Here is a 10,679-nt window from a genome sequence, read left to right as displayed (position 1 = left end):
CACACACACACACACACACAGACAGACAGACAGACAGACACGTAAAACTGGTGGCCTTCCTGCACTCTTCTTTTTCACCTCTTCTTTCTCTTGTATTTGTTTCTTTCATTAAAATTTTTTTTTTGCAACATAATTTAAATAAACGAATAAACGACGAGAGAAGTAACGGTAGCAGTGGCCATAGTTTACGCCTGCGTGATGTAACTTAATTTAGCAAACAAAGCGTGAATAGGGACAAAAAGAAAAAGCAGTGCGGTAAAGAAAGGAAGAAAAGAAAAGAAAAAAACTGCAAAACCAAAAATAAGAGAGAAAATGGTCCAGTAGTGAAGACTGGTATCACTGATGTAACAAATGATATAAAAATAAACGAGAGACAAACCAAAAAAAAAAAAAGAAAAAGAAAAAAAGAAGGAAACATATCCGTTTTCTGAATTTTAGTCCTTTACTATTTCCTTTGAACTTTCGATCCCTCTCCTATTTTTCTTTTCCTTCCTATTCTCATTTTCGCACCATTCCTTCCCTGTTTTTGCCGATTTCCTCTCTTCTTTTTCCTTCTCTTTTTCTTTTTTATTTTTTTTGGTCTTCCTTTGCCCGTCGCTTATTTTTTTTTTCTTTCTCATTTGCACACTCCTTGTTCATTCCCTCACTCCACACCGCTCCTTTTCTCCTTTTCTCCCATCATCCTTCTGCCGTACATTTTTCTTTTTTATTATTACCGGTTCGACTTCACTTTGCGGGAGATTTCCTCAAAGTCAAGTCCCGATGCATCATTTGCCTGAATTCCCTGGAAACCCTGCGTGAGGGGCACGAGAGCGTCGCGGCTGCTGCTGTACAACATCTTCGTGCGTGGGGCTCCGGAATCGGGATTCCAACTGATGAGAATTAATTTGTCACGAGGGCCGTCATTGGTGGTATACTCAAAGTCAAAAGCAGCGTAACATGGCACATTTTTGTCAATGGCCTCAATGAACTGATCAAAGTTGGCGCCTCGCTCGCCAATAGTTTTCACGGCAATGGACTTTTGATCAACGATGTGCATAATCACGTAGCGGGACTTCTTGTGGCGGAGATCATTGAGCGCCGTGACGCACTCGTCCGCAACAGAAACACCAGACATGGCCATGGTTGCGGAGAAAAATAAAGAAGAGAAGTGTGGTGTTAGTCTTGTTACCTTTAGCGGTCAAACACAGTTTTCCCCCTTCTAAGGTATAAGAGTGCGTTCCGTTTGTTGTTTGTGTTGCTTTCTTTTCATATAATGAGACAAAGGGAAAGGAAAATGGTTAAAGGAATATATATTTATATGCGGGAGGCAAAGGGGGGAACGAAAGAATATTGGCGGTTCAATTGGATCAACCACACATCATGCACAGTTGCACACGGGTGGAAACACTAAAAGATTGAGGGTGTAACATTGACACGAGCGTCAGGTGTTTGAGGTAATCAATAACTGGAAATGTATGAAAGACCCTCACAAACAGTAAAATTTCATCACCTGTGTACCCAACGCCGCTTTACAACATTTTGTTGCCTGAAGAAGGTGCTAGAAGTCAAAAGGAAATGGGTGGAAAGTAGCAACCACATGCCGTAAATGATGAGCTAACAGCAGAAAAATCGGTGCTGAAAACCTCTCGCCATACACCTATAGACCGAGTAACCCTCTCACAAAACTGGAACCGGAAGAGCAAGGAAGAAAGAAAACAGGCTCCACATCTCCCGCTTCCCCCTTGTGACTAACAGTAGTAACATCAGTCTCACCAGTTCGATCTGGTGCCGTCTCAGATGGATGTCCTTCAGCACCAGCAGCACCCGTCATTGACGCGGTTGCGCATATTCTTCTAGCCGCACCACCACAGACAACCCCCGCATAAGCCACACCACTAAAAGACAGATAAAACACTGCCACAAGTCCCGCAGCACTTTGTGCGGGTGACTCGTGTGAATTACTAATACCAGCTCCCCGTCCTTGCTGTGAATTGGCACCTCGCCCCATCTGGCGTCTTGTGGGCTGCAGCCAACCCCCATGACCCTCAACACCAAACAATCCACCTGGAGGTTTCAACGCCGCGTGACCGCTAATTCCATCACCTGCCCATCCATAAGATTCCCCTTTGACTCCCTCGAGTTCATCGGTACTCCCATCGAGGGCCACACTGCGCCAAAAGGCAAGTGAACTCTGCAGGGTTTGGCCCTCGGCACGCACGGCGGTATATTTCGCCCTCAGAAGTGACACGGAGTCATTTATACGCTGCAATTGTTCAACATCCCGCACCACAATCTCCGCACAGAACAAGTTTTGTGAGTCACTGTCATGTGTTACGGAGGGGAAGTACCTCACGTGGACGTCATATCTCTCGCTCACCTTGTTTCCTTTATCACTGCCCATTCTGTACTCTTCGCCGCCCCCAACAAGTGGCATGACGCACCTCAACACGACATCTGCAATCCGTTGCGACATCCACGAAAGATATGCCTGCGGAAGGCGCACCCACCTCCGATGCAATGCGGTCCCCAACGAGTGACCTTGACGTTCACGCAGACCCTCCAGGAGCGCCCTTGCGGTGATATCTTCCCCAGCAGACGATATGGTGCCAGCAATCTCGTTACTATGCAAAGGTGGGAGTTGCTGCTGATACATTTGTTGCACTGGTGTTTCAGCAACATCTACCAAACTGGGGTCAACGCTGTGTTTGGAAGACAGCTTGGTCGCAGCAAAGCGTATAGCTTCCACTTCACTAAGAAATGTACGGAAGGGGTGCGGAGCCGGAGGTGGATTGGTAAGCAGGTCAACGTACCAATGCGCTTGACGGAGACTCGACGGTGTCAGTTCGTCGGATAAATCCACGACAAGTGGAAGCTCTGCCCAAGAAACCTCCCTCCCCATTGATGCGTCTAGCAGACAAGGAAAGAGTAGAAAGGAAAACATGCAAGGAAGTTGTATAGGTGTAGGGAGAAAAGGGACGACACAGCTAAGACTCCCTTGTAGTTTGCAGATGCTTTCAGCCACAGCACTTGTTCTCAAACATTGTGGCCAAAGGACCATCAAAAGATGAGAAAATCGAAATGGATGACAAAGGGGCGATGTTCATGAACATTGCTCGAAGAGGTTATCGCATCGATCCACACATCTACTCTCATGCAATACAACGGCGCCCGCTTGGGTGGACGCGGTAAGTAATTATTATATGCCACAAGAAAGGGTAAAGAATAATAAAGGAAAAAGAAAGGAAAAAACCGAGAACGGTGAGTTCAACAACAATTTAGGGTGTTCAGTCCCGTTTGTACGGGTTGCTCTATGGTTGAGAAAACAAGACTGCAAACGAGAAACTTCTAGGCACTGCCACATATAGGTGCGTGCGTGTTCCCCATTCCCCTCCCCGTTACACAGGTCACAACACAATTAAAAAGCGCCGAACAAACGCAACAACAACAACAACAACAACAACACACACACACACACACAAGTCCTCGCAACTCACTCGCTTTTGCATTTATTTGTCCGTCAGGTTCACAACTTGCAGCGTCTTCAGCGCTTCCGCGGCGTCATTCAACGAGTTGAGGTAAGCTACCCACTGACGGCACTTCTCATTAACAGGAAACTCATGTCGTAACAGTGCCTTTATCATTGAGCGAACACGACGCTCCTGCTGCAGAAGCCAAACCTGCTCACTGGAGAGAGCCTCAAGGTCCACAATACGGTGATGTTTCCCTGTAGGTAGGGCGATGGACCCTCGTTTCCGTTTGCCGATATCAGTCGTCTCAACGCAACCACCAGGACTTATTCCTCTGTGAGGGGAAAATGTGTTTGACGCCGATGAACATCTTCGCTTCCCCCTGCCGCGCCCGCTTGCCGAGTTTCCCCTGTTTGCAAATGTGCAGGCGCAGTTACCGGTCCCACCTCCTCTTCTGTTAACTACAGGGGAGAGGACCCGCATGTTTTCGTCAACCATAACAATGTTGTAGCGCTCAACACAAACACTACAGTACGGGTTCAAACGTCCAGGTCCGAGGGGACTACGAGACCTCGTCACTGGCATGCAACTGAACCGTGTAGGGGACATCGAAGGGCTTGAACAGCGGCGTACAAAATACAGCGGGAGCCGCCGACCTAACTTATCACATAATGCACCGGCTGTAGGGTCTTCCACATGCTGGTAGGCTTCACCATCATAACAGTAATACTCGCCTGGTACGCCTCTAAACGTACAGCTTGAGGTATCCCATTCTTCCATAGACCCCTTTCGAACAGTAAAGGAGGCCCTGGAACCGGAGGTCCCTCGTACTCGTGGCGTTGTTTGTGGGGAAGTTGGACGTTCGCTATTACCTCCTGCGCGCAAAGTGGAGTGAATCGAGGATATGGAAAGGGGTTGCCTCCCCTTGCGGCTCGCTCCTCTACGTGCATGATTCGTTATATGCGATTGAGAAATTTGCCTCGGTTCGCGAATTTCCGATTCAGCAGCCTCCACGGCGCGCGACCGTCTTCGCCGGTGCTTTCGGTCTCGGGAGTTGCCCCGACTTCCGCTAAAACTCGCTTCAGCATTCAAATACCGCATACAATCATCTGGGGAGCCGTTGGAACGCGGACGCGGTGCTTCGTCGCCCCTTTCTTCGATGGCGGACCCGCATTCTGAACTCCCTGATGATCCGCCACTCAGTTGTCTACGCCCCTCCACTAGTAGAAACGGACGGGGTAGCTGTCGTCCCACAACCCCGCTGGCTTCTTCCATCGCGTTCGCGAGTATTTTCCCGCCCCTTTCGTCTTCTTTGTTGGGTACAACACCCTCTGTTAAGCCGGTAGTCCTCATGGGGGTCTCTTCTGATAAAATTTGTGAAAGGTAACCATATGGTACGGAGGTATCTATGGCTTGCTCCCTTCTGAAACTGGTAGATCCCACCTCACCTTCCCTAATGCGTAGCGACTCGTTCACGAGCTCCTTGGTATTAGTGCCAAACTCCCGACGTTCAAGAAACGGTTGCTGCGGGATCCCCACAGCATCTGGGGAGGAACGGGATGCCACAGGATGGTGCTGGTAGTTGTCATGGTACTGCTCGTGGTGCTGATGTTGCTGCTGCTGCTGTTGGTGTTGGAACTGGTGAAACAACTGTTGATCCCTATACTGTTGTACCTCTTGCTGCACAGAATCCCGCATCATGCTAATAACCTCGGATGTCATGGGAAACTTCGACTTGCTTACGGGCTTCCCACGGATTGCCATTCGCACACGTTCCTGCAGCGGAGGTGCTAGTGAGGAGAGCAGCTCCTCAATGCTACTGTCGTCTTCAAGTGACGGGGTGGATGAGTCATCTTTTTTATGTTTACAGGATGAGACTTTCCCCCGCTTCCGCGAATTCCCTGCGGGGCGAGAGACATACCACTTTACGTCCGTCTTCCCCACTTCCATCTCTAAACTATCCGCGGAAGAGTCCTTCTTGATGTGCGCAAAATCTTTTACACGTGAAGCCATAAACAACAACTCTCCCTTCTCATTATCACCACCGCCAGCAGCAGCCTCCACAGCAACAAGCTCCGGTTGCTTCTTGGATCCCTTACGTACCACCGGTGACGCCTTTTGTTGCCCAACACCAGGAACATACGCATCCAATGGCGTATCCGTTCGACTGCACCTCACTGTAGGAGATGCTGCCACCATAGCATCGGGTGTCTCCTTGCTTGAACGCGATCGAACGGAGAAAAAATTGTCCGTTACGCGCACAAACATACTGTTAAACCAGTGACGCATGCAAGCAAGTAACAGTCGCCTTTCTTTGACAACCAAGTATTTATCTAGCCTCCGCTTTAAGTGCCGCTTGCTGCTATTACTCTGACCAGCATCGTCCATCTCAGCACCGCTCGACGTGTTTACTTGGTCAGCATTGACATCAAACTTCCGGAACCCTCCTCGAATCGGTGTTTCTCCGGATTCTTTGACTGATTTCAACAACTTTCGCTTCTGGCATATTGGCGGTGCCCCTCCCTCGCACGTCGCTTTACCAGCGGTGGCTGCCTCCCTTTCGTCTGTCAGTATGCCAACAACCTCAGCATCATCACCTGATACATGTGGCTTCTTAACGGAAGTAAAGAGTTTCTTCTCAACAAGCGATAGGTGCTCACTGCTATCAGCAAGAATGCGTGGCGTGATGTCCTCTGACGAGAAAGTGATTCGCCTGGCTTCTAGTTCTCGCGCCGTGACCACATCATCCGAAACTGGCAACTTCAAGGGAGCAGGGGACAATCGGATGGCCCGTCCCGCAGACTGCCCCGCATCCGATGAAGCAATGGATGATGAAAATTCTTCCAATGCCTTCAACATCGAAGGTGACACGGGCGAGCCTATAGAAACGGTTGTGGTGTCACCAATGTACACGTTCTCGTTACGCGCATTTGCGTGCATCTTCAAGCAACGTTGATGCATCCAAGAATTAATGTGGTCCTGCCACTGTTGCTGCTGCTCTGCAAAGCTCCCGCCAAGTAGCACGGTGAGGCCACAGAGTGAACAGACATTGTACACAGTACCCTGCGGTGCGGCATCGCTTCCAGCCGCTTCAGCACTTACATCCGCACCAGTCGCAGTAGTGGCAAGTCCCGCGGTGGTAGTCGTGGCACTGGTTGCGGATGCATTAGCAACAGCAGCTTTTGGGGAGGGGGAAGGGGAAGGAGAAGAAGCGGGAATTTTAGGGGGTCTGAGCTTTACGGCCTCAGACGCTGATTGGGTGGCCACGACACTCGAATGTACAGAAGTCACTGGAGTTTGCCCGTCTCCGTCATGAAATACACTTTCTTCCCTTTTCACCGCTGTTGGTGGCATCCGAGGGGCATCTACGGCATCCTTTGTTGGGGGCAGATCTTTGGTCGGTCGCACCACCACCGGTGAAGTGGAACGGGAGCCAATAGACGAATGAAGCTCTCCACGGGGAACCGACATGGAGGGAGTAAAAGGCCTGCAAAAAGAAAGAATGCTCTGCTGTTGGCGAGGGGTGAGGTACTGAAAACTCCTTTGCAGTTCTGATGTTGTGTCTAGTTGTTGTTCTCTCCCAGTTGCTTCCGCTGAACCCCTCGTCACATTAGAATCGGGAGTCGCTGACACATCCCGAGGTGTCAAGAAGGCGCTGCGCCCGTCCGACCCGAGCCCCTGCACGACTTTCCCAAACGAAAGCTTCACGCCAAAAGGTGGTCGGGGACGGTCACTCATTATTGCGATGACAAGTTGGCTGGTGAGTCAGTCTGAGTTGTCGTCCTCTCTTGCGTTGGTGCTTCAATAATACGTGAGAAAGTTACAGATTCTATGGGAACAATATGGCGATATTCTTTTTTTTTTAAAAAAAAGAAGATAATAATAAGATCCTCCCCCACGGGCTGGTACGTGGGGTTGTACGGACTAAAAGAAAAGGATTAAAAATAAAAATACAAACAATATTCACTGCGCACACTAGCTTCTTCGTTACTGAAGTACCTTTTTACGCTCGTTTCTATATATGGGTCACTGTACACCTCAGTCCAGTGATATATGGGGTTCTGATGTTGTTGTTTTTTTTTCTATCTACCGTTACCTACCTTTATCTTGATTCCTCTTTTGTTATGTTCCTTTCACTCTTTCACCCTTTCCCTCTCTCTTTCTCTGTGTGTGCGCCCGCGTGAGTAAGCCTTTTCTTTTCTGTTTTCTTTGTACCTCTTCTGCAATCGTCACCTTGGGACGATGAGTTTTCTTTGCGCCTCTCTAATGTATGTTGACACAATGCCTTGCTACGTTCCTCACCCACCCGGTAGTTACCGAGCGAACGCAAAAAAGGTGAGGTAATTGTACTAAACATGCAATCAAAGAGGAAGGAAGACGTGTAACACAGTCATAAACGTTCATCAAAAAGAAAAATTGTTATTATTATCCGTTTGGAGTAACTTGCAACTGAAACGAATGAACTGTAACGATGATGAACAGCAAAAGGTTCTGGTGTAAACAAAAAAGAAAACCAGTGATATCTGAACACAATTAACAAATACCCAATGTTAGGAACCCTACCCCCGCCAGCCCCTACGCCACAGTAACGCACGAGTAGGGATCGTTGCATTCGCTGCCGGCGCCTTCATCTGTTGTCATCTGTTGCTGTCTGTTGTTTCTGAAGGGTCAATCTCATGCATTTCCCCGTGTCTTCCCCTTCTTTTCACGTTACTCGCGAAGGTGTCGTTGCTTTGCTTTTGCATTTTCCTCATCACAGAGTTCCCGCATTTCTTGTGTAAGGATCACTCCACCAACATCCATTGGACATTTGTATTCGATCGTACTAACGCGTTTCACAAAGAAACCGCGGCGCATCAACTCGATGAGGATACGCGCAATGTTTCGGGAGTCGTCAATTCCACTGTGTTGTTTGCCCTCGAAATCGAGACGCAACGTCCGCAACATGTCGACCAGTTTCCGCGGCCACTTGTTGAAGTGTTGTTTGAAGCACTTACGCACGTCCACCCAGCGGTAGAAAAGCGGCGGAAAAATGTGGCCATCGCGGACCACGCTGCATTCATGCATGAATTTACGCATATCCCACGGACCGTCGGTGGCGAAGCAAACCATGCGTTCGCAACCCACCCACTCTTTATTGTCTTTCTCGTCATATTTGAATTTTTTTCCCAAATCACCCAGACAGTTGCTTGCCAGCTGAGAAGGAGGATACTGTTGTTTCCACATTTTACAAAGAGGATACACCACTTCACGAACCCATTGACCAAATTTTTGAATCACCTCCGGCAGAGTTGGTGCGTCATCAACTACCGATTGGGTGATGCCAGTCAGCTCCTTACAAAAAGCGGTGAGTTTCGGACGGCGCACTGGGTGAACATAAGAGTGAAACTCAGCTACAACAGCAAGTTGTGCGGTGTCAATGCACACTACCGGAAACTCAATGATCTCGTGTGGGTACAGTCCGGCACTATCAGCGTCACACGTCGCCTCGAAGTCACACACAAGTAAATGTGAAAAAGGTTGCGGACGACCACGCGGTTTATTCTTTCTTTGTGATAGACCTCCATCGCCTTCATTCTTAGTCATCTTCTTGCAAGTTATATCTCCAGCGTCATAACATTTGTCAGTATGAAACGCTTGAGGTTGCACGCCGTTACTGCTGGCACTGGCTCTTTCCGGTATTGCCTTGCAAGAAACCATAAGTATGGCGTAGTTTCGCTTTGCACGGCGTCGCCTTTCCTCTTAATAATACCCACAGCTTCTTTACACGCCTCTCTTTTTGGATGTTGTTGTTGTTGCCGTATGCTTCCTTTAGGGAAGAAATTGGGGAGGGGGTGATATTTATACTTCACTTCCTTCACTCCCTGAATCACGTTACGGGAACACAACTGTATTGTACACATAGAGTCGTATATTTTTCAGAACAAATAAGTGTAACGAAGGTAATTAAGAGGGGGAGAAAAAAAAAAGAAGAGAGGAGATAACGCGAAGCAAATGATATTTACAAGAGGATTAGCGAGCAACAGCAATCTACGGGTGGTGTGTAAAAGCAACAGGGCGGACAGAAAGCAGAAATTCAATGAAAGGATATCTTCAATGGCCAGTACGAAACACTGCGACCGAATACGGCTGCTCTGTTATTTTCCTTTCTGAACCATTCATCCACTTCATTTCCTCATCAATACAACTAAAAGAAAAAAAAAGTATTGCGCATGCGGCTGAAGCCGGTAACAAGCAAACGGGGAGCAAGAAAAAATCAAGAATAAAAACACACACACACACACACAAACGGAGGGTAAAACAAAAGAAAGGAGGGGTCGAGGAAATTGAGAAAAGACGATGGGAAAAAAAAAATGGGAGAAAAAAAGTAACGAATTAACACACAAGGAAATAGATCCTTTCTCTCCTTTCATGAGGGAAAGGGGTACAGTAAAAACAACAGTAATGAAAAAGCAAACTTCTTACGGCATCACAGATATCAACAACAATAAAAACAACAACAACAACAACAACAACCATCACCACCAACCGTTGGATTTTCTCAGTTTTTTTTTTCGAAACGAGTGAAGAAAGAAGGGAAAAATAAGAATCAAAAGAAAGAGGGGGAAATAAAAGAACAAAAAGAACAAAAAGGAGAATAAGGGGGAACATAAAAAAAAAAAAAGAGAAAGAAGCGCAAATATACTTTGACATGAAGAAGAAACTTCACACAATCATCAGTGTTGCACTTACCTCTTTTCCCTCCTTCCTCCCGTGCAAATATACACAAACACAAACACACACGTACCCGTATTTGGATGAAAAAACACTAACCGTCACGAGTGAGAAGGAAACAAAAAAAAATGTGCGTATATAAATATAAATATATGAGTGGCAAGCGCAGTAAAACAAAACAGCAGAATAAGAAGAATTTTTTTTCTTTCAAAAAACATAGGAAGGTGCTGAAGTTTGTCTTCTCTGGCACCAAGCTCACACACATGTACATAACTCATGCACATAAAAACTGGGCTCCTTCGCCAAACTAGTTGATTTGACAAAAAAACAAAAAAACAAAAAAACACAAAAATATATAAATATATAAATATATATTTATACTTATTTATACTCATTCAAATATAGGTCGTATAGCATGATCACTTAACCATATATGACACTCAGATAAACGGTGAAATAAATTGATAGGCGGAATCCAGGTGCGCTCCGGCCTACACAACTGCAATTGTTTTTCCT

The 10,679-nt window shown here is 47.2% G+C and overlaps 4 protein-coding genes across 4 annotated transcripts; all 4 read right to left on the bottom strand.

Moving 5' to 3' along the window:
- Positions 1 to 712: 712 nt before the first annotated feature.
- Positions 713 to 1,123, bottom strand: TEOVI_000793300 (cofilin/actin depolymerizing factor, putative; the record flags this gene model as incomplete). The annotated part of the gene is made up of 1 exon (XM_067220412.1): positions 713 to 1,123. One exon carries the CDS (start codon positions 1,121 to 1,123, stop codon positions 713 to 715), a length of 411 nt encoding a protein of 136 aa, XP_067076513.1.
- A 516-nt stretch (positions 1,124 to 1,639) lies between these two features.
- TEOVI_000793200 (uncharacterized protein) lies at positions 1,640 to 2,881 on the bottom strand (the record flags this gene model as incomplete). The annotated part of the gene is made up of 1 exon (XM_067220411.1): positions 1,640 to 2,881. The coding sequence occupies one exon, from the start codon at positions 2,879 to 2,881 to the stop codon at positions 1,640 to 1,642; it is 1,242 nt and encodes a 413-aa protein (XP_067076512.1).
- A 607-nt stretch (positions 2,882 to 3,488) lies between these two features.
- Positions 3,489 to 7,187, bottom strand: TEOVI_000793100 (uncharacterized protein; the record flags this gene model as incomplete). Its single annotated transcript, XM_067220410.1, has 1 exon — positions 3,489 to 7,187. One exon carries the CDS (start codon positions 7,185 to 7,187, stop codon positions 3,489 to 3,491), a length of 3,699 nt encoding a protein of 1,232 aa, XP_067076511.1.
- A 972-nt stretch (positions 7,188 to 8,159) lies between these two features.
- On the bottom strand, positions 8,160 to 9,149 carry TEOVI_000793000 (exonuclease, putative; the record flags this gene model as incomplete). Its single annotated transcript, XM_067220409.1, has 1 exon — positions 8,160 to 9,149. One exon carries the CDS (start codon positions 9,147 to 9,149, stop codon positions 8,160 to 8,162), a length of 990 nt encoding a protein of 329 aa, XP_067076510.1.
- Between the last annotated feature and the right edge of the window lie 1,530 nt (positions 9,150 to 10,679).

Source organism: Trypanosoma equiperdum (genome assembly GCF_001457755.1).
Source record: "Trypanosoma equiperdum strain OVI genome assembly, contig: ctg_1149, whole genome shotgun sequence".
Classification (NCBI taxonomy): Eukaryota; Euglenozoa; class Kinetoplastea; order Trypanosomatida; family Trypanosomatidae; genus Trypanosoma; species Trypanosoma equiperdum.
Note: the sequence above shows the minus strand (reverse complement) of the source record. Positions and strands in the feature narration are given on the sequence as shown.